Source organism: Manis javanica, chromosome 5 (assembly GCF_040802235.1).
Source record: "Manis javanica isolate MJ-LG chromosome 5, MJ_LKY, whole genome shotgun sequence".
Classification (NCBI taxonomy): Eukaryota; Metazoa; Chordata; class Mammalia; order Pholidota; family Manidae; genus Manis; species Manis javanica.
In genome coordinates, this window is record NC_133160.1 from 21,135,422 (window position 1) to 21,162,204 (window position 26,783).

Below are 26,783 nucleotides of genomic sequence, written 5' to 3' on the forward strand. Positions count from 1 at the left end.
TGAACAAGTTTTCCACACCATTATCTTGGCGATGCAAAAGAGGTTCCTAAATATAGTCAGACACCCCAATCTACCTGGTCCCAGTTAGTGCCAGGACCGCTCCAAACTTTCCAGACTCCTTGGCTCTCAGGAGCTATCAGAGATGATTAGCTGATTCTCTAGCCTTTTATAGCCACACCCCTTCTGACAGAAAAATTCCAGACTCCTCCTCTGCTGTGCAACATGAAAAGTTTTCTTATAAATTCAACAAACAAAATTATAATCTTGAATATGCTTTTCAAACTATACTCACCTCTCACTCGTGAAAACCATTGATCTTGTCCAACTTGTTCATTTTGCCACTGGGGAAGTGGATGCAGATGAAGGACTCAAGTTGCTCAAGGGGATCCAGTGAGACAGAAACAGAACAGGCTCCCCAGAGCTCCCAATGCCTGGCTCAGTACTCAGCATTTGTGGTCCATGCCTTGCCAGGCGGGGGTGAGGCAGGAGAGTGTGCATGAGTGTGGGGGTGGAGGAGTACTCCTATCTCTCCTGGTAGCCTCTGGCCAGGTAACGTGCTGCCATGGCCACTACCAGGTCCATCAGGGCTCTCAAGCCTAAATTATGGGCTTCCCAAGGGAGAAAGGTGACTTGGCACTGGGTCTTGGGCACTGGATGGAGACAGGAACCCTGAGTTCTAAGCCCAGTGCTACCAACAAGGAGAGCTGGCTCAGGTCAGTGATGGGCAGCACAGATGCAGGACCCCCAGAGGGAGACCGACAGCCTCCTTGTCTCTGGCCTGCCTCCTCTCTCTCAGGCTACTCGCTCCTTTCTTTGACCCAGGATGACTACTCCTGTCATGCTACCCATCTGTCTCTCTGGCTGCCTATACTCCCCCCCAGCAGTCATGCCTCACTCCACCCTCCAACAATGCACTGTCAAGAGGTGCTTGATAAGCACTGGCAAACCAGCAGTCTGTAGGCCCAACACAGCCCACGTATGCGTTTTGTTTGACTAATATTATTTCAGAAACAGTTTGAATTAGTTGCTCTCATTTAAAAACCAGTAAGAATCATCTAAAATATAATAGGGTTTGTTTGTTTTCCTGGCATGGCAGCAATTGACTGGGGCAGAGGAGCAGCTGTTCCATCTGGATGGGGAAGGTGAGCACCAGTCCCCACCACTCCCCATTGCCTCCCCATTCTTTAGATGACCTGTCTGGCCTTGGAAGGCATTTGAGTTTGTAACCCCAGTCTTGCGCACTTTGATCTGAGCCCCATTGCCTCCCATCCATCTTATCAGATAAGACCCTCTCACCTTGAAACCATCCCCAGTGATCAGCCCATCCATACCCAGACTCCTGACCATCCACTCACTGAGCCCCACAGGTGTCAAGGGAGACAGTGCCCCAGCTGCTGCCCCCCAAACATCTCATAGCTGAGCCCCTAAGAACCCCCATTCCCCACCCCATCCCATGGTGGTCATTCAGGAAACATGGTTGACCAACCCAACATCCTTTAATGGGTCTAAATAAGGACCCCCGCATTCTTATACTGAGGCAGGAGTTCTTGAATTTTGTACCGGGGTGCTATGATGGTTTGGACAATCCTCAGTGGGGGAAGGTATTTCTGGGGTGCCATAAAAATGGGACAATGAGGTTTAGTCTTCTTGTCAGACCTACACAAATCCAGTGTCAGAGACTTGGGGTTGTAGATCCCTTTCTTCTTGGGCTGGACTGGAGTGAATGGAGGCCGTTGGCGAGACTTCACCAGCAGCCGCATCAGGTCCTTCCGAAAGATATTCCAGCTGTTCTCCTTGAGGAACTTCTGGCACATATATTCATCACTGAAGATAAAACACAGGTGCTGAGGTTCCCACGCCAGCTACTCTCTGTCCCCCTGTCCCCCCTGCCTTGCCTCCTGCTGCTCTTTCCAATCCCTAAACACAGTGCTCCATCCCACCTCTGTGCCCTTCTAGACTCCCCTCTGTCTCCTTTACCTTTCCACACTGTCTTTCCCTAGGCCTGTACTGTTCCATGTAGTGACCATGAGCCACGTGTGGTTACTGAGTACCTGAATTAGAGATGGGCTGTGAGCATAAAATATACCCCAGATTTCAAGGACTTAGAACAAGAACAAAAAAGAATAGAGTATCTTGTTAATAATTTTTATGCTAATTATACACTGATATGATATTTTAGATACTGACTTCAATAAAATTCATTATTAAAATTAATTTCACCCATTTCTTTTTACTTCTTATAATATGGCTACTGAAAAATTTTAAATTACATATGTAACCATTAGCTATCAGGGAAATGTAAATCAAAGCCACTGTGAAATACCACTTATATCCACTAGGATAACTATAATTAAAAAGACAGATACTAATTAAGTGTTGAGGATGTGGAGATATTGGAAGGACAGTTCCAATACATTGCTGATGGGAATGTAGACTGATATAGCCATTTTGGAAAACAGCTTGGCGGCTCCTCAAAAGGTTAAATGGAATGAACTTATGACCCAGCAATTTCACTCCTGGGTATATGTATATACCCAGAGAAATGAAAACATATGTCCACACAAAAACTTGCACAAGAATGTTCTAAGCAGCATTATTCATAATGTCCAAAAAGTAGAAACAACCCAAATACCCATCATCTGATGAGTGCATAAAGTGGGGCATATACACACAATGGAACATGATTTGACAACAAAAAGGAATGAAGTACTGATACCTGCTACAGTGTGGATGAACCTTGGAAACATTATGTCAAGAAGCCAGTCACAATGTGTTCCTGTCTTTTGCTCTTTTTCCTACTGGGCTTTTGGGTTTGTATTTATTCATTTATTTATTGGGCTTTGAAGATCTAAACACATGATCTATATGTGTGTGTTACTGGTTATGCATATCGCAGATGTCTTCGGATTTGTGGCTTTCCTGAGCACTTTCATCATGGGATCTATTGTTACACAGAAGTTCTTAAATTGAAAGCAGCCAAATTGGTTACTTTGTTCTTTTGAAGGAAACCTTCACCACCTGGAAGTCCTAAAGATATTCTTCTGTATGGTTTTGAAACATATTTAAGTTTTGCTTTTTTTAAAAAAAAGCCAGTCACAAAAGACCTTATATTATATGATTCCATTTACATGAAATGTCCAGAACAGGCAAATCTATAGAAACAGGAAGTAGATTGGTAGCTGTCTTGGACGGGTTTTGATGCCCTGGCTCCTCCATTGTGCTTCCTTCTCTCATAGTACATGAGGGTGGGGAAAGTGGGAGAGGATGGAATGGGCTCAGCACTCATTGGCTTACTTTCTTCTGAGACGACAGAAACGGACATGTTCAACTTCCACTACCTCACCTGCATGCTCACCTGATAAATCACTAACAAATTAGAACATTCTTCCAGCAAAATTATATTGATGAGGACAGAGTTAACTTTGATCCATAGAGATCATCGTAATAAAAAACAACAACAAACAGAGGTCAGAATGGACTACAAGCTAGTTCTTGGTGTCAGTGGCATGCCAAAGTTAGCTGCTACCAGCTCACAGAGAGGGCATCTCTTTTCAACTCCATGTTGTGACATCAGGTTGGTAGCTTGAAATTGGCCATTGTGGGAGCATGTACCCCACAGAAATCAGCAAACACTTCAAATCAGGGTTACCTCCTGCCTCCCAGAGAGTTGGTTGTTAAACATTCACTAGCTCACTGGATAGTCTCCACTTAACACATTCCATGAGTTCCCAACTTCTTACGTAATAAGTAATAGCACCATCATCCAACCCTGATTTAGCACTTACCATGTGCCAAGGACTTTACGTTCATTGACTCATTTAATCCTCACAACCACCCCATTTCAGGAACATGGAAACTGTGGCTCCAAGAGACTAAGGGACTCACCAAAACTTATGAGGGGGCCAAGTTTTTTTGGACCCAGAGTCCAGGTTAAGATAGACAGGAGTCATGTCACCTCCTAATGCTGATGGTCACATTGATTTCTAGTCTACTTTTTCACTAAATGGGGTAGCTCTTCTAAAGGCCTCAGCTACATTCAGGAGTTTCAGTTCCAATCCCTGCCTCACTTAAATTGAAAGTTCATCTGTCCTTGCAGGCGATCAAACTTCAGCCATGATGCCCTTAGCTCCCATCCTAACCCCACTGCAACGGGCAATCCCAGTACTAAGTCACACTCTGTGCTTTGGCTTTTAGGCTCCTCTAAATTTTGGCCCTTAGAGAATTCTCTTCTCTTGTGTACACTCAGCAGTTCATTAGTTTCTACATGGCACTGCTTGAGTTACGTAAGGGGAAAGGTTGTGAGTTATCTAGCCTGTGGCATTCACTGGACAGGTGTCTTGGCCAGTACACTGTGATATTCAGGATGTCACATCCCTTTCCTGGACCTCACAGTCCTCAGTTAAAACATGGAGGATTTGAGCTAGATAATGGCTATGTTTTCTGTCTGCTTTAGCAGTCTAGAAAAAAACATGAGTTCAACAATTAATGCATAAAACAGGATTCTATCTGTCAGCATTATAAATGATTGCAGCAAAGTGCTGACTGGACAGCACAGATGCCAAGTGCCCAAAACATCTGCCACCCTCAAGTCTTTATAAAGCTTTTCTGAATTTCAATTTAACAAATATTAACTGATAGCCATCATGTGCCAGGCATTATGCGAGGAGCTAAGACCTAAGACTCCTTAAAACTTTTTTTGAGTAGGTAGATGTAATCAGCCCTTTCCTATATTGGTAGGACATAGGAATCAGAGCATCATTGCATCTTTGAATGCAAGGAACTACCTGTGTTTCCCAACTTACTTTTCTTACAAAACTGCCCCAATTTGGGTCATACCTAGATATCATCTGTTTTTTTACTTTACTAATGTTTTTTCTTAAATCCACTTAGTTTATTTTACTTTAATAGTTACTTTGGCCTTGTTATAAGCAACAAGATCTGTCAAACCATGGGATTAGTAAGCTAGTCATGTCATTTTTCTTATTCACACTAGAATAAATATACAACTGTTGAAACTAAAAATGTCAACCCATGCACCACCTAAAATCATCTTGTGAACCTTCTGTGAATACATTCTATACTTTAGAAAATACTGATCTCCTTTATTTTCCTCATTTTTCAGATTGAAGTCTGAAGCCCAAGAGTGGGGAAATGGCTTATCCAAGATCATACAGATCCCACATCAAATTCTTTCATGTGCTTATTGGGCATGGCTGCAGTTATTCTACAGACCTGATTGCCTTCACACCTCCTTTTTCTCTAGCACTGGAATCACTTGCTTCCCATACCTGCCAGCAAAAGCGTGTCTGATCATAGTATCACCACAAGAAAAAGGGGTGAGGATGCAAAGTTGTATCAACATTATGAAACTTCATGTGCCTGAATGATAAATGTATATTGGCATATAACCATGTGGTTAAAAAAAATGCTAAAAGGAAATACATAAAATGCTAACTTGGGATTATTGGAGGAATACAAATGGTTCTGGTTTTTGCCTTTTTAAATTATCAGTATTTTACAGTTTTCTGCAGGGAAAATGCTCCATTCATTCAATCATTCGTTCATTTGTTGAGCACCTACCATTGCGAGGTACTGTGCAGGTGTTAGAAACCAAAGGTGGAAAAACCCCAGTCCCTGCCTTCATGAAGCAATTAATTAAGTGGTGGGGAAAGAACTGTACAAACTACACAGCTCTCAACAGCTATAATATAATGGAGTATGATCAAGGATAGAGCTGTGTGGAGAGCATTATGACTATACAAACCTGGGTTCACCCAGGAAAGGTTTTCTGTTAGAGATGAATATTATTAAAGATTGAGAAGGAGTTTTTCAGGGAAAAAAAGAAAAGAGAAGGACTCAGAGATGGCATTTCAGGCAAAAGGGCCAGCATTGGCTGGGGTCCAGAAGACAATCTGCCTGGATTTCTGGAGTGTGTTAAAAGTGGTGGGAGGGGCTGCAAGGGACTTGAAAGGTTAGACCACGAAGGGCCATTTATATGGCATTGGGTTTGCACTTTATCCTATTGGCAGTGAGAGGTCACTGAAAGGTTTTAAGTAGGAATTTAACATGGCCAGCTTTGGGTGTCAGCAACAGCACATTATGGAGAATGGATCTGGCAGGGAGGAAACTGAGGCAGGAGATCAATGCTAAGACTATTTCTGGAATCTGGGCTGGGATCTCAATGTGGACGTGAGGGGTCATGTAACCCAGGGAGGTGAATAAGTTTCGTGGGGTGCGTGAAAAAAATAGTAGGACTTCATTTATATTTATCTTTGTCTTATTCTTTTTAAAGATCTATTTTCATGTTTATAATACATATATATTAGTTCATATATACTCTAGCAATATTTGCATATAAAAAACAAATATTTACATATTATATTTATATTACATATATTTTCTGGGGGCAGACACTCAAATACCTTTTAGTAATAGTGGTGTGAGATCAAAACTGTTTTACAACCACTGGTCTGGGCATCAAATTATTTTATTTACATAAAAAATAGTTTTTTTTCCCATTATAAAAGTATTCACTCTAGAAAATTTGGAAACTAAGGATAAGTAAAAAGAAATCTTTTTACTGAACCTTTCAAGATAGATTCTTTTTTAGTTATAAAAGTAACATATTATCATTAACAAACATTTGGAGAATAAAGAAAAAAAGCCATTTGGAATGTCACTCTCCTGACAACTTTTTAAAAGTATATCCTTTTTCCCCTCATTATAAAAGCAATGCATACACTGTAAAAACAATTAAAACTGAGAGGAATAAATAACTATAACCAGAAAATCCCCTTTCATCCCACATTGCAGAAAGAATGACTATTACAAATTTCGCAATAACACAGATATTATCATTTTTGCTTATTTCCTTCTAGATTTTCCTCACGTATGTGTTTTTCCAAAGGCATGGTCATAGTAAATATACAATTTTGTACCCTGTCCTTTTCATGTATCATTATATCACCCATTTTACCCTCCTGTAGAGCCATTAAACTTAAGGTTTTTTTTGTTTGTTTTTTGTTTTTGTCCTTTTTTTAAATTAAGGTATCATTGATATACACTCTTATAAAAGTTTCACAAGAAAAACAAAGTGGTTATTACATTCACCCTTATTATCGAGTACCCCCCCACACCCCGCACTGCAGTCACTGTCCATCAGTGTAGTAAGATGCCACAGAGTCCCTATTTGTCTTCTCTGAGTTACACTGTCTTCCCTGTGACCCCACACACACCATGTGCACCAATCATGATACTCCTCAGTTCCCTTCTCCCTCCCTCCCCACCTACCCTCCCCCACTCTTCCTCTTTGATAACCACTAGTTCCTTCTTGGAGACAGTGAATCTGCTGCTATTTTGTTCCTTCATAAACTTATGGTTTTTTAAATAAAACAGTTATGGTCTATCAAGGAAATGTAGCACAATTTTCTAAACTATTCCCTTAGCATGTCATACATGAGTGGGGGTGTTTGTTTCTCTCTGTTATGAATATGGCTGCTATGAACATCTTAATGCATGTAGTTTTCTACATAATTTACTTACATAAATATAAATGAATAGGTGTACCACTGCTTCAAGGAGTAGGAACAGTTTTATGGCCCTTGAAACATAATGCTAAAATTCTCATCAAAGGGACTGAGCCCAACTGAGAGTATACCAGCAAATACCAGTTCCATTGCACCACTGTCAGCAGCAGGTATTAACATTTTTTTTCTTTCTTTTACTAAAATAACAGGTGAAAATTTGTTCTAATCTGGTGGGACATATTCCCAGCACTGACCTGGGATACTGGATGCTGAACTCTGACAACTTTTCTGTTATCTCACTGTCAATCAGTTCATAAAATTTGTCTTTCCTCATCTGGATCACCTCAGCTCCCAGGCTCATGAGGATCAAGGGCCGTGTGTCCTGCTGATTCTCTGGGAGGAGGATCTGGTGAAGGCCCTAGAGGAAAGAAGTCGTAGGAAGTTCAACCTCAGAGACTATCCACTTCTACTAGCAGATTTTCTAGATGGGAAAGACGAGGCTTCAAACAGGAGGTGAACCCATCTGGGGTCATTCAGCAAGTGATGAGGAAAAGGCTGGGGCTCCTTTTGCTATATCAAAGTCCTCCAACTCCTCAGATTAGAAGAGCCTGAAAGGCACATTGTCAGCTTTGTCCACGCTCCACCTCCACGCAGCAGGCACTCCTGAGTCGCACTCACAGTCGCTCTCCAGGAGACAGGATTTTGCGAGTGTTCCTCAATATTCAGTCTCAACTTTTCTTTGTACCAAGTAATAAGCCCATTTTCTCCTCCTCAGTACTGCAGTAAAAGTGATAGCAAATCATGCTCTTCTAGATCCTCCCTTTTGCAGCCACCATACCCTCCCCCATCCTTTTCTGAAGGCCTTTGCTCATAAATCCATGTCCCCGCTAAGGCTCATTTCTTTCTCCATCCTTCACAGACTTTAGGGGGCCAGTGGCCTCCTCTCTGCAGTTCATGTTGCTTCTCTGGCTCCCTGGCATGGATTCCTACTTGCTTATATTTGGAAAGGAGATGGTGATTAACAGGCATACCTGCTTGTTTTATGGAGAGCTTAACACCCTTTTTAAGGAGACTCCCTTAAGGCTGGGACTGGGACCCATGGTGCTGAACTCTCAATCCAGTGCTCACTCTTCAGCTTTCATCTGTTAATCACAACTCAGGTGAAGAGGGAGGGAAGGTCAGTGGCCCCAGGGCCTACAATGCCCAGCTATCTTGGGCTTAAGAATGAAGAAGGCCAATACGACCCAGGAATTCCACTCCTAGGAATTTTCTCAAAGAAAACAAGTTCTCAGATTCAAAAAAACATATGCAAGAGAGGAGGAGCCAAGATGGCGGCATGAGTAGGGCAGCAGAAATCTCCTCCTAAAACCATGTATATTTTTGAAAATACAACAAATACAACTATTCGTAAAAGACAGACCAGTGGTTACAGTACAACAGCCAGGCTACATCTACATCTGCGAGAACTCAGCATCTCACAAAGGGGGTAAGATACAAGCCGCAGCCCAGCAGGACCTGAGCGCCCCCCCACCCCAGACCCTGGCGGGAGGAAAGGAGTCAGAGTGGGGAGGGAGAGGGAGCCCAGGACTGCTAAACACCCAGCCCTAGTAATCCGCACCAGGAGCGCAGAAACACACTGCATGGTGTGCTGGATATTAGAGAAATGGAAAAGCAAAATCTGCGAGCGAGTTCCTGCAAAGGGCTCCCCTGGGATAAAAGAAAAGCAAGTGCTATTTGAAAGTCTTAAAGGGACAGGGACCTCACAGCTGGATAGAATTGTCCCAACACAGTCAGCCCAGCAGCTGGCAAGCCCAGGGAACTCCAGGCACCCTAACCCCCTGGGTGGCAGTGCAGCTCTGAAGTCTGTCACAGTGATAAGCAGCCTGCCAGTCATTCCCCTGGCCGATGTGGCCCCTGACATAGCAGCCCAGTAGCCAGACAGCGGCCATGCGTGACCACGGCAGCAGTCAAGTGGCCGGGAAGTGGCCACGTGTGTCCACAGTGGCAGCAGAGCAGCCCAGGAGCAGCTGCGCCCCCAGCAGCTTCCCAGAACTTCCACCCGGCGTGCACCACCTGGGCCAGACCCAAAGGCTGCCGCCAGAGCGCAGCTGCCCAGCGCAGGCAGAAAAAACCAGGGCAAGGCGTGAAGGGGTGCCACTCTCACAGGAGAGCACACCCGGTGCACCTGCCACTCCATGCAGGGCTCTGGGCTACCCTGAAGGTGACCTTGCCCAGGTCAGTTTAGGGGATTAATCAGGAGGCTGCTCCAGGAGTGCGGGTAACTGACACAGGCAGCAGAGAAGGGCAAGGCGACCAGCAAACAGGAAAGGACTTTGTTCTCACATCTGGCACACATGCTACATGCCTACAGCTCCCTCTATCACCATGAAAGGGCATAAGGATTTGGTCCAGTCCAGAAATACCCAGATAAACCCAGAGGGAGGGCTTTGGGAGATAGATTTAACCAATCTTCCTGACAGAGAATTCAAAATAAAGGTCAAAACTATGCTGATGGACCTGCAAAGAAATAAGCAAGAGCACGGAGGGAGAATACAGAAATAAAACAATCTCTGGAAGGACTTAAGAGCAGACTGGATGAGGTGCAAGAGGCTGTTAATGGGATAGAAATCAGAGAACAGGAATACAGAGAAGCCGAGGCAGAGAGAGATAAAAGGATTTCCAGGAATGAAAGAACATTAAGAGAACTGTGTGACCAATCCAAACAGAACAATATTCGCATTATAGGAGTACCAGACGAAGAAGAGAGAGAAAAAGGGATAGAAAGCGTCATTGAAGAAATAATTGCTGAAAATTTCCCCAAACTAGGGGAGGAAATAGTCTCTCAGACCATGGAGGCCCACAGAACTCCCAACACAAGGAACCCAAGTAGGATAACACCAAGGCACATAAAAATTAAAATGGCAAAGATCAAAGACTCAAAGACAAGGACAGAGTATTAAAGGCAGCCAGAGAGACAAAAAAGGTCACCTACAAAGGAAAACCCATCAGGCTGTCATCAGACTTCTCAACAGAAACCTGACAGGCCAGAATAGAATGGCATGATATATTTAATGCAATGAAACAGAAGGGCCTTGGACTAAGGATACTGTATCCAGCATGATTCTCATTTAAATATGAAGGAGGGATTAAACAATTCCCAGACAAACAAAAGCTGAGAGAATTTGACTCTCACAAACCACCTCTACAGAATATTTTAGAGGGACTGTTCTAGATGGAAGCAGTCCTAAGGCTAAATAGATGTCAACAGAGAAAATAAAATCACAGCAAAGAAAGCAGACCAACAAAATACTAACTAAATGCAAAAAATAAAATCACCTACTCACAAAAGCAGTCAAAGGAAACACAAAAGAGTACAGAATAAAACACCTAACATATAAAGAATGGAGGAGAAGGAATAAGAAGGGAGAGGAATAAAGAATCATCAGACAGTGTTTATAATAGCATAATAAGAGAGTTAAGTTAGACTGCTAGATAGTAAAGAAGCTACCCTTGAACATTTGGTAACCACGAATCTAAAGCCTACAATGGCAAGTACATATCTTTCAATAATCACCCTAAATGTAAATGGACTGAACACACCAATCAAAATACACAGAGTAATAGAATGGATAAAAAAGCAAGACCCATCTATATGCTGCTTACAAGAGATTCACCTCAAACCCAAAGACATACACAAACTAAAAGTCAAGGGATAGAAAAAGATACTTAATGCAAACAACAGGGAGAAAAAAGCTGATGTTGCAGTACTTGTATCAGACAAAACAGACTTCAAAACAAAGAAAGCAACAAGAGATAAACAAGGACATTACATAATGATAAATGGGTCAGTCAAACAAGAGGATATAACCATTATAAATATATATGCACCCAATACAGGAGCACCAACATATGTGAAACAAATACTAACAGAATTAAAGGAGGAAATAGAATGCAACACATTCATTCTAGGAGACTTCAACACACCACTCACTACAAAGGACAGATCCACCAGACAGAAAATAAGTAAGGACACAGAGGCACTGAACAACACATTAGAACAGATGGACCTAACAGACATCTACAGAACTCTACACCCAAAAGCAGCAGGATACACATTGGAGCATTTTCTCTCTCAAGTGCACATGGAACATTTTCCAGAATAGACCACATACTAGGCCACAAAAAGAGCCTCAGTAAATTCAAAAGATTGAAATTCTACCAACCAACTTCTCAGACCACAAAGGCATAAAACTAGAAACAAACTGTACAAAGAAAACAAAAAGGCTCACAAACACATGGAGGTTTAATAACATGCTCCTAAATAATCAATGGATCAATGACCTAATTAAAATAGAGATCAAGCAATATATGGAGACAAATAACAACAACACAAAGCCCCAACTCCTGTGGGATGCAGCAAAGGCAGTTCTAAGAGGAAAGAATATAGCAATCCAGGCATATTTAAAGAAGGAAGAACAATCCCAAATGAATAGTCTAAAGTCAAAATTATTGAAATTGGAAAAAGAAGAATATATGAGGCCCAAAGTCAGCAGAAGAAGGGACATAATAAAGATCAGAAAATAAATAAATAAAATTGAGAAGAATAAAACAATAGATAAAGTCAGTGAAACCAAGAGCTGGTTCTTTGAGAAAATAAACAGATAAGCCCATAGACAGACTTATTATGAGAAAAAGTGAATCTACACACATCAACGGAATCAGAAATGAGAAAGAAAAATCATGATAGACCCCACATAAATACAAAACATTATTAGAGAATACTATTAAAATCTACATGATAACAAGCTGGAAAACCTAGAAGAAATGGACAAGTTCCTAAAAAATACAACCTTCCAAAATCGACCAAGGAAGAAACAGAAAATCTAAACAGACCAATTACCAGCAATGAAATTGAAGTGGTAATCAAAGAACTACCAAAGAACAAAACCCCTAGGGCAGATGGATTCACTGCTAATTTTATCACACATATAGAAAAGACATACCAATTCCTTAAAGTTTTCCAAAAAACAGAAGAGGAGGGAATACTTCCAAACTCATTCTATGAAGCCAGCATCACTCTAATACCAAGCCAGGGAAAGACCCCACCAAAAAAGAAAATTACTGCCCAATATCCCTGATGAACATAGATGCAAAAATAGTCAACAAAATATTAGCAAACCAAATTCCAAAATACATCAAGAGAGTCATACACCATGATCAAGTGGGATTCATTTCAGGGATGCAAGGATGGTCCAACATTCGAAAATTCATCAACATCATCCACCACATCAACAAAAAGAAGGACAAAAAACACATGATCATCTCCATACACACTGAAAAAGCATTCAACAAAATTCAACATCCATTCATGATAAAAACTCTCAATGAAATGGGTATATAGGGAAAGTACCTCATCATAATAAATGCCATATATGACAAACCCACAGCCAACATCACACTTAACAGCAAGAAGCTGAAAGCTTTTCCTCTAAGACTGGGAACAAGACAGGGATGCCCACTCTCCCCACTGTTTTGCAACATAGTACTGGATGTCCTAGCCATGGCAATCAGACAAAACAAAGAAATATAAGGCATCCAGATTGGTAATGAAGAAGCCAAACTGTCACTATTTGCAGATGACATGATATTGCACATAGAAAACCCTAAAGACTCCATTCTAAAACTACTAGAACTAATATTGTAATTCACCAAAGTTCCAGGATACAAAATCAATACACAGAAATCTATTGCTTTCCTATACACTAATGATGAACTAACAGAAAGAGAAATCAGGAAAACAATTCCATTCACAATAGCATCAAAAAGAATAAAATACGTAGGAATAAACCTAACCAAGGAAGCAAAAATCTCTACCCTGAAAACTACATGACACTCTTAAGAGAAATTAAAGAGGACACTAACAAATGGAAACTCACTCCATGCTCTTGGCTAGGAAGAATTAATATTGTCAAAATGGCCATCCCGCCTAAAGCAATCTACAGATTCAATGCAATCCCTATCAACATACCAACAGCATTCTTCAATGAAGTGGAACAAATACTTCTAAAATTCATATGGAACCACCAAAGACCCCAAATAGCCAAAGCAATCCTGAGAAGGAAAAATAAAGTGGGGGGGATCTCACTTCCCAACTTCAAGCTCTATTACAAAGCTGCAGTAATCAAGACAATTTGGTACTGGCACAAGAACAGAGCCACAGACCAGTGGAACACAATAGAAACTCCAGATATTAACCCAAACATATATGATCAATTAATATATAATAAAGGAGCCATGGACATACAATGGGGAAATGACAGCCTCTTCAACAGCTGGTGTTGGCAAAACTGGACAGCTACCTGAAAGAGAATGAAACTAGATCATTGTCTAACCCCATACACAAAAGTAAATTCAAAATGGATCAAAGACCTGAATGTAAGTCATGAAACCATGAAACTCTTAGAAAAAATCATAAGCAAAAATCTCTTGGACATAAACATGAGTGACTTCTTCATGAACATATCTCCTTGGGCAAAGGAAACAAAAGCAGAAATGAACAAGTGGAACTATATCAAGCTGAAAAGTTCTGTACAGCAAAGGACACCATCAATAGAACCAAAAGTCATCCTACAGTATGGGAGAATATATTCATAAATGACAGATCCGATAAAGGGTTGACACATGAAATACATAAACAGCTCACACACTTCAACAAACAAAAGCAAATAATTCAATTAAAAAATGGGCACAGGAGCTGAACAGACAGTTCTCCAAAGAAGAAATTCAGATCGCCCACAGACACATGAAAAGATGCTCCACATCGCTAGTCATCAGAGAAATGCAAATTAAAACCACAATGAGGCACCACCTCACACCAGTAAGGATCACCACCACCCAAAAGAAAAACAACAATAGCTGTTGGTGAGGTTGTGGAGAAAGGGGAACCCTCCTACACTGCTGGTGGGAATGAAAATTAGTTCAACCATTGCAGAAAGCAGTATGGAGGTTCCTGAAAAAGCTCAAAAAGAAATACCATTTGACCTAGGAATTCCACTTCTAGGAATCTAAGAATGCAGCAGCCCAGTTTGGAAAAGACAGATGCACCCCTATGTTTATCACAGCACTATTTACAATAGCCAGAAAATGGAAGCAACCTAAGTGTCCATCAGTAGATGAATGGATAAAGAAGATGTGGTACATATACACAATGGAATATTATTCAGCCATAAGAAGAAAACAAATCCTACCATTTGCAACAACATGGATGGAGCTCGAGGGTATTATGCTCAGTGAAATAAGCCAAGTGGAGAAAGACAAATACCAAATGATTTCACTCATCTGTGGAGTATAAGAACAAAGGAAAAACTGAAGGAACAAAACAGCAGCAGAATCACAGAACCCAAGAATGGACTAACAGTTACCAAAGGGAAAGAGACTGGGGAGAATGGGAGGGTAGGGAGGGATAAGGGTGGGGAAGAAGAAAGGGGGTATTATGATTAGCATGTATAATGTGGGGAGTGGGGGAAAGGGGAGGGCTGTGCAACACAGAGAAGACAAGTAGTGATTCTACAATATCTTACTACGCTGGTGGACAGTGACTCTAATGGGGTTTGTGGCGGGGACTTGGTGTAGGGGAGAGCCTAGTAAACATAATATTCTTCATGTAATTGTAGATTAATGATAACAAAAAAAGGGGGGATTACTCCCTGATAGGATAAAATTAACTGCAAATCAACAATTAAGGCATGCTTTACATATCCTTAATTTGGATCTTTTAAAGGGTGTTGGATGATCAGCTATGGAAGTACATTTTTTCTGATAATATTTCTTTCTCTTAAAAAAAAAAGCAGTTCCTGTGTGATGGTCTCCAATAGGTTCTTCACAATGGTATAAAGGTCATATCAAAGTGTGGGCAAAGGGTTTGTTTGTGTTTGTACAGAGGATCAAAGCCTAATTTGGCTACCCAGAAAACGAATTAAGATACGATATGAAGAAGAACTTCCAACATCAACATCCTCTGGAAGAGTCACTCCAGAAGATGATCATCAAAAACATCAACAAAGATCCTGGTGCTGTTGCAGTTGTAGCTGCATTCATCCCGCCAGTTCCTGGACTTGCCATTGGAATGAAGAAGGAGATATCTAAGCTGGCCTGTGCATACAGTAAAACAACAAATTTGACTGGATCTATATTGTCGGAACTCAACTAAGAATTAGGAGAAGTGCAAGTTGCAGTGCTCCAAAATCGTGTGACTATAGACTATCTACTGTTAAAAGAACATATGGGATGTGAACAGTTCCCAGGAATGTGTCGTTTTAATTTGTCTGATTTTTCTCAAAGTATTCAAATTCGGTTAGACAATATCCATTATATCATTTATAAGTTTTCACAAATGCCTAGGGTATCTAACTGGTTTTCTTGGTTTCACTGGACATGGCTGGTAATTGTAGGTCTGCTTTTGTTATGTATCTGTATTCCTATTCTGTTAATGTGTGTACACAATTTAATTAGTAGTTTATTAAAACCTATACATGCTTATGTTACTCTACAAGAAGTTATGTCAAAGAAATAATCAATCTTCCCATGTTTTCTTCCGTCTGATACTTCTATAGCTTTTCTTCTTCCTTCCTAATTACAGCCCTTTAGTAGAATTTGTGCCTCATATTGAAAATTACCGAGTATCATAATTCTTCCAAGTGGTAAAGATACCTCAAGACAAATGCTGGGCATAGAAGCCACAGGGCATAAATCTGCAAAGAAGTAAAAAGCTAACCTTTTCAAAAAATACTGCTTTTCTCTCACTTACCAACTTTACATTTCCCTGTATGGCCCCGGAAGATGGCTGGTTAGCCAGAGACGGGTAAAATTCCTCAAAGGAGGAACACCCTAAGACAGGCACAGTCGCAGGGGGGCCATCAGGTGAGAAACTGAGGATCAACAGAGGTGAGGCTTAGAACCACACCCCCCCTGTTTAGAGAGAAATCTTCTGCATCCATGGATGTTTTGTTGTCCTTGTCTAGCTTGGATTAATACTTAGTCTATAGGCACACACCTGATCATCTACATTTGCCCTCTTACAGCACTAAATTATGTTTTCTACCTGTATCTTGCATCTACCTACCATTTCAGCATTTCATTAAAAAAAAAAATAAGGGAGAAATGTGGGATTCACATATAAATCAAGTATAAAAATCAAATGAATAATCATATCTGACTTGATTGTTTATAGTTGATGATATGTGATCAAAACCGAAAGTTTCTGTGATATGACTGCCCTTGCACTGTTCACCATGTAAGCACTTATTCACTATGTAAGAACTTGTTCTCCATGTAAGAACTTGTTCGTTGTGCTTCAGAAGATTGGAGACTGTTGAGAATTAGGCTTGGGGTTGATTAATGATTGTGCATTGAGCCCCCTATACAGAATTTTATTGTTGTTAACAACCATTTGATCAATAAATATGAGAGATGTCCTCTCAAAAAAAAAAAAAAAGGACTAGTGATTACCAAAGGGGAGGGTGAGTGGGGAGGGAGGGAGAAGGGGAATTATTATTAGCACACATAATATAGGTAGCTCACTGGGAAGGCAGTGCAGCACAGAGAAGACAAGTAATGACTCTATAGCATCTTAATATGCTGATGGACAGTGACTGTAATGGGGTGAGGGGAGACTTGATAATATGGGTGAATGTTAAAAGCACAATGTTGTTCATGTGAAACCTTAATAAGATTGTATATCAATGATACCTGAATTGAAAAAGAAATTCAGCTATAAACCAAAAAAAAAAAAAAGGATAAAGGAGGCCAAAAACCAAGACCAAGGATATGCTCTATGGAGGTCAGTTGTGATGGGGAATAGTCCCAGCTGCAGAAGGAAGATCCAAATGTTCACTTGTTATGTATCTTTGGGCAAGTTTTAATTCCCTGAGCCATTGTCAAACCTAAGAATACCTGCCCCACATATCTCTGAAGGATTCTGAACTTGAAAGGAGATGTGAAGTGGGATTTAGAACAGGATCCCCCCTGTCACTATCATTTGGGTTCTAGACCTTTAAGTATGAACATCTGAAGACTCCCTATTGCCCTCGCCTCTGAGCCCTGGCCTTGTCTCTCCTTGGTAAGACTAACATGGAGATATGTTATTTTTCTTATGAAGCTGTTGAAGGTCCAAACAAGATGAAGTGTGTGAGGACATTCTGGGAGACACAAAGCACTTCACATTAGTCATGCTCAGTGTGGTGAGCATGAAAGTTCTCATAACTAGTGCCAGGCCTTGCACAGAAACTAGGACTGCCCTTTAGCCAGCTCCTACAGCGTGGTGGCAATATAGATTATCAATTTAATCCTCACAACCACTATAGGATATAGGGATTATCATCCTCATATGTGGAAAATGAGGTACGGAAAAGGAAATTTACTTGTCAAAGGTCATGCACCAATAAAATTACAGCTACAGTGATGATGATATGCTGATGATAGCACCAGCTCATGTTTATTAAGCACTTGCTAAATTCTAGGCCCTCTCGTGTCTTTTGTGGATATTAACTCATTTAACCCTCACAAAAAACACAAGAGGGGAGTCCTGTTGGTACCCTTATTTTACAGAGGATGCTACAGAGGTTAAGAAACTTGTCCAACATCACATAGCATAGAAGCAATAAACTAGGATTTGAACCCAGGGGGTCTGTCTTCAGAGTCCATGCTTTTAACCACTCTAAGGAAACTGAGGCACAAACAAGTAACTTGCTCAAGAACAAAAAGTGGCAGAGACAGAATCTGAACCCAGTGATCTGTTCAGGGCATCACTGAAGGCAGCACTGTCAGGAGGCACTCCTATCCACCTCCAATCCTCCCCATATGCACCTGCCAGAGGCAGGTTCCTTTTCTGCCTACATCCTTCAAACAGCTTCCCAAAGCAACCAAAGTAAAATAAAACTTTTCACCATGGTCCCAAGGCCTGCATATCTCACCTTTGCCTGGTTCTCCAGCCGGGCCTCATGCTGACTCCTGCCTCATTTATTCTGTTCCAGTCATGCTGCCTTCCCTTCCAGGTCCCTCAACATGCCAAGCTCCTTCCAACCTCAGGCTTTGAACTTACTGTTCCTCTGTCTGGAACATTCTTCCCTCCAGGTCATCCATAGCTTTTCTTTCATCATTTGGGTCTTAAATATCATCTCCTTCGAGCAGCCTTCTTGATGACCCCATTTAAGAATGCCCCCCAACTCAGCTTTCTATTCTGTTCCTAATAGCAATTTGTAACTCCCTATATGTTTGCTAATTTATCTGTTTATCATCTGTCCCCTGACTTGATCATAAGCCCCATGAGGGCAGGAATGATGTCAGTTTACTCACTCACACTGGCGCCTTGCCATGCTTATAGCATGGTAGGTGCGCAAGAAATACCTGCTGAATGAATGCTCTGACTTGGCAACTCACCCAGGTGAATTTCCTCATTAATGAAGACACAGATTTAGAGAGGCAAAGTGATTTTCCCAAGGCCACACAGCTAGCTAATCAGAAGCAAAATGAGGATTAGCGCCCTCTGCCAGTCTGTCATCTCCTTTCTGCCCATCTCTGGGCTGCCCAGTCTTGACCATCTTTGAGGTGTCAGCCTGCCTGTTCCCTGGAGAAGCTGGTTCCTCTACACCTCCTGATGTAGGTCTCTCACCTCTGCTATTTCCAGGGCTGAGCCAGCTTTACACTCCTGCTTCCCAAGGACAGGAAAATGTGAACTCCTGCCTCCTGGTAGGTGAATACAGTCACAGCTGTTACCATTCATTTCCTTACTGAAGCCAGGGCCTTGAATGCAGGAGCAAAGAGTCTTACCAAAGGCTCATCATGGAGATATCCACAGACATTTTCATCAAAAGGGTCATGCTAGCAAATATCTGTGGGGAGCTTCTATGCACTGGGCCTTGTGTAGTGAATGAGGCAGTAAGGTCCTTGTTCTGAGCCCCCATGAAAGCCTTTCAGGACTTCCTAGAGAATTAAATCCAAGGTCCCTACCTCAGCACTGCAGGCCTCTACAGTACAGGCCTGTTGTTCTTGGTCAATCTTATGCAGCCTCCCGCTCCTGTACCCATCTACCAAACTGGGCAGCACCTTTCTGCCCTTCAGTGCCTACTCTCTGCCCAGGGAGCCAAGCATCCCAGCTCCCCTGCTTTGTGATGAGCGAGGCTGCCTTCAATGGCCAGGTGCCTGGCCTCAGGTACCCCATTTTCAGTCCTGAGCACCTAACTGTGAAGGCCTGACAGACTGCAGTGAAGCAGACAGTGAGAAGCTGGAAACCACATCACATGAAGACCTTCTGAAGGAATGGAGGATGTTTTGCCTGAACAAGAAAATGATTAACAGGGTATTGGCATGGTGCCTGGTTCCATAAACATGAGAAGAAAAACAATACAGCATTCTTTAAATATCTAAGGGGCCATCATGTAGCAAGGAAGCTGATTTCTTCTGTTTTGTCCTTGGTGGAGGAAGCAGGCAGTAGGGGATGGAGGAGCTAGTTAAAAGTTGCAGAGTTTTATTGGACAGAAGGAAAAGCTTCTAGGAGCTTAAAAATATTAAATCATCCTTGACCAAGGGCTCCCAGACAGTACTGGGCTCCTGCCTCCAGCAGGCCAGGAATATTAAGAGCCCACAACAACATCGGGTGGAAGAGCCGTGAAGAGGACCCTGGAGACACTGTAACTGAGGAAGGGTGGAAAGGACATGGCGAGGGAGCAGCTTCTGGACTGTACGTCCACTCACAGGGCTTCAGAAGACAACCTCCCAAGGCACTCTGAGGCCCACTGCCACACTCCAGAAAGCCTCATACCCTCTCCAGGCTACTCTCCCTACCACCTAGTTACCACAACAATCAACAGCCAAACTGTTTCATCCATATATCTCCCTCCACTATTGAACAATTTTTTTAAATACATTTTATTTTTTAGAACAATTTTAGACATACAGAACCACTGAGAAGATAGCATAGAGTTCCCATATACATTGCACCCAGTTTCCCCTGGTATTAACATATTATTAGTATGATACCTTTGTTAAAATTAATGAACCAAATATCAATACATTATTACTAACTGAAGCCAATGAATTACTTAGATTTCCTATTTTTCCCTAATGCTCTTTTCCTGTTCCACAATCCTATCCAGGATACACATTACATTTAATTCTCATGTCTTTTTAGGCTCCTTCTGGCTGTGGCATTTTCTTAAGTCACCTTGTTTATGATGACCTTGGCAGTTTTGAGTATTGTTCAGGTATTTTGTAGGATGCCCCGCTATTAGAATTTGTCATATTTTTTTCTCATGATTAGACTGTGTTATTGGGAAGAGGACTACAGAGGTAAAGTGACATTTTCATCACCTCATATTAAGGGGACACACTACCAACATGATTTATTGCTGTTGATGATGGCCATGAACACCTGGCTGAGGTTGTGCTTCTCAGGTTTCTGCATTGTCACGTTACTCTTTTTTGTCCTGCATTCCATACTGTACTCTTTGGAACAAAGTTACTATGCAGCCCACACCTAAAGAATAAGGAGTTATGCATCCTCTCTTGTAGGACAGAGTATCCACACAAATTATTAGGAATTCTTCTGCATGGGATATTTGTCTCCTTTCCCCTATTTATTAATTTCTCATCATTTATTCATTATATCAGTATGTAGTCATAGATGTTTATTGTATATGTTGGGTTATAATCCAGTACTATATTTCTTTTTGCTCAGATTGTTCCAAGTGTTCCAGCTTTGGTCACTGGGAACTCCTTCAGGTGGCCCCTGTGTCTTTTTCATGTCGGCCCCCATCAATGGAGGTTTTTTTGCCCCTAACACTTCCTTACTTCCTGGCACTGCAAAATGCTCCAGGCTCATCTTGCGTATTTCCTGCCCTACTTCTAGAATCAATCATTTTCCAAGACACCCTTGTTGTTTTTAATTGAAGAATAGTATTAGAAACCAATATCTGGGCCATAGGTGTGCTCAGTGCTATGGGAGTGTCATTTCTATTAGACCCTGTCAGATAACAGAGCAAAGATATATGTTTATGCATATATCTGCAAATATTTCTGTATGTAACCATCTGTATCTATATTATGCTAAACATGTCTTTAACTCTAATCCATTACCACAGGATCATGCTAGCCTCTTCCCTTTGCTTATCTGTAAATTTCCACTCTAATGGTAAGAAGCCTGGCTTCTACCATCTGCCATTCATTTACTTAATTGATCCATTTCAGTATCCATGTATAGCAGTATCACAGTTGCTAGCCATATACAATGGAAAACAACTTTATCAACTAGAGTACCATGCTCATGTTCAGTTCCTTTGCTTTTAGTCTTACAGACAGTCTCCAATCATCCCCAAAGTTAGGTAGGTCGGCACCTTTTTTTCCCACCGCCTCCACTGAGGTTGTTTCATATATTTGTAATATAAATTCTGTTGTCATAGTCTGCATTCCTTACTGGGATCCTCCAACTTTCTAAATGATTTTTTAAAAACAAATTGTAGAGGAAGAAGCCAAGATGGTGGCATGAGTAGGGCAGCAGAAATCTCCTCCCAAAATCATATATATTTCAGAAAATACAACAAATACAACTATCCCTAAAAGAGAGACCAGAAGATACAGCACAACAGCCAGGCTACATCTACATCTGCAAGAATTCAGTGCCTCATGAAGGGGGTAAGATATAAGCCACAGCCCGGTGGGACATGAGTACCCCTCCCACACCAGCTCCCCAGTGGGAGGAAAGGAGTCGGAGCGGGGATGGAGCGGGCGCACAGGACTGCTAAATACCCAGCCTTGGTCATTCGCACTGGGAGCGCAGACACACATTGCGTGGTGTGCTGGATATTAGGGAATGGAACAGTAAAACCTGCGAGCGGGTCCCCGCTACCGGCGGCCCTGGGACAAAAGAAAAGTGAGTGCTTTTTGAAAGTCTTAAAGGGACAGGAGCCTCACAGCTGGATGGAAGCATCCCAAAACACTCAGCTGAACATCTGGGAAACCCGGGGAACTCTGGGTGCCCAATAGCCTGGGAGTCAGCACACCTCTGAGGCCCCTCACAGTGATAAACAGCCTCCCATCCATTCCCCCTCCAGCATGTCCCCACCATAGCAGGGTGGCAGCCTGAGAGCGGCCACACCCACTGTAAAAGCCCAGAGCCTCCTCCGCAGCTACCCAGGACAGACTCAGAGGCCCTGTCGGCACACAGTTGCCCAGCACAAGCCGCTAGGGGTCACCATTCTCACAGGAGAGGAAGGCAACCAGCAAGCAAGAAGGGACTTTGTTTCTAGCTGACACACACACCAACTGCCCACAACTACCACTATTGCCATGAAAAGGCAGAAGAATTTGATCCAGACAAGATTAACCCAGACAACCCCCGAGAGGGAGCCTGGGGAGATAGATTTAATCAATCTTCCAGAAAAAGGATACAAAATAAAGGTCATAACCATGCTGATGGAGCTGCAGAGAAATATGCAAGAGCTAATGGATAAAGTTGGGAGGGAGAATACACAAATAAAACAATCTCTGGAAGGAATTAAGAGCAGACTGGATGAGGTGCAAGAGGCCGTTAATGCAATAGAAATAAGAGAACATGAACACAGAGAAGCTGAGGAAGAGAAAGATAAAAGGATATGCAGGAATGAAACAATATTAAGAGAACTGTGTGACCAATCCAAATGGAACAATATCTGCATTATAGGAGTACCAGAAGGAGAAGAAGAGAGAAAAAGGGATAGAAAGTGTCTTTGAAGAAATAATTGCTCAAAAGTTCCCCAAACTTGGGGAGGAAATAGTCTCTCAGACCATGGAGGCCCAAAGAACTCCCAACACAAGGGACCCAAGGAGAAAAACACCAAAACTAAAATGGCAAAGATCAAGGACAAGGACAGAGTATTAAAGGCAGCCAGAGAGACAAAATAGGTCACCTACAAAGGAAAACCCATGAGGCTATCATCAGAATTCACAATAGAAACCTGACAGGCCAGAAGACAATGGCATGATATATTTAATGCAATTAAACAGAAGGGCCTTGGACCAAGGATACGGTATCCAGCACAATTATCATTTAAATATGAAGGAGGGATTAAACAATTTCCAGACAAACAAAAGTTGAGGGAATTTGCCTCCCACAAACCACCTCTACAGAGTATTTTAGAGGGACTTCTCTAGATGGAGGCACTCCTAAGGCTAAATAGATGTCACCAGAGAAAACAAAATCACAGAAAGAAAGCAGACCAACAAAATACTAACTAAAGGCAAAAAATAAAATCAACCACTCATAAAAGCAGTCAAAGGAAACACAAAACAGCACAGAGTAAAACACCTAACATATAAAGAATGGAGGAGGAGGAATAAGAAGGGAGAGAAATAAAGAATCATCACACTGTGTTTATAATAGCTCAATAAGCGAGTTAAGTTAGACAGTTAGATAGTAAAGAAGCTACCCTTGAACCTTTGGTGACCACGAATCCAAAGCCTGCAATGGCAATAAGTACAAATCTATCGATAATCACCCTAAATGTAAATGGATTGAATGCACCAATCAAAAGACACAGAGTAATAGAATGGATAAAAAAGCAAGACCCATCTGTATGCTGCTTACAAGAGACTCAACTCAAACCCAAAGACATACACAGACTAAAAGTGAAGGGATGGAAAAAGATATTTCATGCAAACAATAGGGAGAAAAAAACAAATGTTGCAGTACATCTATCAGACAAAATAGACTTCAAAACAAAGAAAGTAACAAGAGATAAAGAAGGTTATTACATAATGATAGAGGGGTCAGTCCAACAAGAGGATATAACCATTATAAATATATATGCACCCAATACAGGAGCACCAATATATGTGAAACAAATACTAACAGAATTAAAGGAAGAAATAGAATGCAAGGCATTCATTTTAGGAGACTCTAACACACCATTCATTCCAAAGGACAGATCCGCCAGACAGAAAATAAGTAAGGACACAGAGGCACTGAACAACACACTAGAACAGATGGACCTAATAGACATCTACAGAACTCTACATCCAAAAGCAGCAGGATACACATTCTTCTCAAGTGCACATGGAACATTTTCCAGAATAGACCACATACTAGGCCACAAAAAGAGCCTCAGTAAATTCAAAAAACATTGAAATTCTACCAACCAACTTCTCAGGCCACAAAGGCATAAAACTAGAAATAAATTGTACAAAGAAAGCAAAAAGGCTCACAAACACATGGGGGCTTAACAACATGCTCCTAAATAATCAATGGATCAACAACCAAATTAAAATAGAGATCAAGCTGATACCTGGATTGGCGGAGCCAAGATGGCGGCGTGAGTAGAGCAGTGGAAATCTCCTCCCAAAAACACATAGAGCTATGAAAATATAACAAAGAAAAATCTTCCTAAAATAGAGACCACAGGACACAGGACAACATCCAGACCACATCCACACCTGCAAGAACCCAGCGCGTTGTGAAGGGGGTAAGATACAAGCCCCAGCCCGGCGGGACTCGAGCGCCCCTCCCCCCGGCTCCCGGCGGGTGGAGAGAAACCGGAGCGGTTTTTTTTTTTTTTTTTTTTTTTTGGCGAGCGCTTTTTGGAAGCCTTAGAGGGACGGGCCCCCGTTGCTGGGGAGGCAGGGTGGCGGGACCGGTGAGGAGGTGCCTGGGAACGGCGCCGGAGGACAAAGAATATCCCGCGTTTCTCCCTGCGAGACCTGGGGGCGGGTGCCTGAGACCGGTGCCTGAGGACGGAGGAGGTCGCGCGTTTTTCCCCTTTTTTTTTTTTTTTTTTCTCTTTTTGGCGAGCGCTTTTTGGAAGCCTTGAAGGGACGGGGACCCCAGTGCTAGGGAGGCACGGTGGCGGGACTGGTGAGCGGGTGGCTGGGACCGGCGCCTGAGGACAAAGAATATCCCCTGTTTTTCCCTGCGGGACCGGTGGGCGGGTGCCTGAGACCGGCACTTGAGGACAGAGGAAATCGCGCGTTTTTCCCCTTTTTTTTTTTCTCTTTTCTGCGAGTGCTTTTTGGAAGCCTAAAAGGGACAGGGACCCCGGTGCTAGGGAGGCAGGGCAGCGGGACTGGTGAGCGGGTGCCTGGGACCGGCACCTGAGGACAAAGAATATCCCGCATTTTTCCCTGTGGGACCGGTGGGTGGGTGCCTGAGACCAGCACCTGAGGACGGAAGAAATCGCGCGTTTTTCCCCTTTTTTTTCTCTCTTTTTGCCGAGTGCTTTTTGGAAGCCTTGAAGGGACAGGGACCCCGGTGCTAGGGAGGCAGGGCGGCGGGACTGGTGAGCGGGTGCGTGGGACCAGTGCCTGAGGACAAAGAATATTGAGCGTTCCTTCCCTGCGGGACCGGTGGGTGGGTGCTTTTTGGAAGCCTTGAAAGGACAGGGACCCTGGTGCTAGGGAGACAGGGCAGCAGGACCAGTGAGCGGGTGCCTGGGACCGGCACCTGAGGACAAAAAAAAAAAAAAAAAAATCGCTTGTTTTTTCCTTTTTTTTCCTTTTTTTTTTCTCTTTGTTTCTGTTCCCTCTCTCATTGTTGCTGCTGTTGTTTTGGTTTGGAGAGTGCTTTTTGGAAATCTTAAAGGGGCAGGACAGGTCACTTAGACCAGAAGCAGGGAATCTGGGGATCTCTGGGCACTCTAACCCCCTGGGCAGCAGGGAGCACAGAGGCCCCTTACGGAGATAAATAGTCTCCTGGCTGCTCCCCCTCCAACGGGGCTCCACCATTTTGGAGGAACAGCCCCAGCCAGGCCAAGCCCACAGCAACAGCGGAGATAAACCCCAAAGCAACTGGGCAGGAAGCAGAAGCCCTGTCTGCGCACAGCTGCCCAGCACAAGCCACTAGAGGTCGCTATTCTCCCAGGAAAAGGCTACAAACCAACAAGAAGGGAAGCTCTTCCAGCGGTCACTTGTACCAGCTCTGCAAACTATCTCTATCACCATGAAAAGGCAAAACTACAGGCAGACAAAGATCACAGAGACAACACCTGAGAAGGAGACAGACCTAACTAGTCTTCCTGAAAAAGAATTCAAAATAAAAATCATGAACATGCTGACAGAGATGCAGAAAAAAATGCAAGAGCAATGGGATGAGATGCAGAGAAAAATGCAAGAGCAGTGGGATGAAGTCCGGAAGGAGATCACAGATGTCAGGAAAGAGATCACAGAAGTGAAACAATCCCTGGAAGGATTTATAAGCAGAATGGATAAGATGCAAGAGGCCATTGAAGGAATAGAAGC

The 26,783-nt window shown here is 42.5% G+C and overlaps 1 protein-coding gene across 1 annotated transcript in view; it reads right to left on the reverse strand.

Annotated features, from left to right (window-relative positions):
* Window positions 1–1,431: 1,431 nt before the first annotated feature.
* CNBD2 (cyclic nucleotide binding domain containing 2) overlaps window positions 1,432–26,783 on the reverse strand; it is a 64,479-nt gene continuing 39,127 nt past the window's right edge. Inside the window, exons 11-12 of the mRNA XM_037012695.2 lie at window positions 7,781–7,944; window positions 1,432–1,824 (exon numbers count right to left, since the gene is read on the reverse strand). Coding sequence (XP_036868590.2) covers window positions 1,506–1,824; window positions 7,781–7,944 — 483 coding nt within the window. The 3' untranslated portion in view covers window positions 1,432–1,505. The remainder of the gene's footprint in view (window positions 1,825–7,780; window positions 7,945–26,783) is intronic.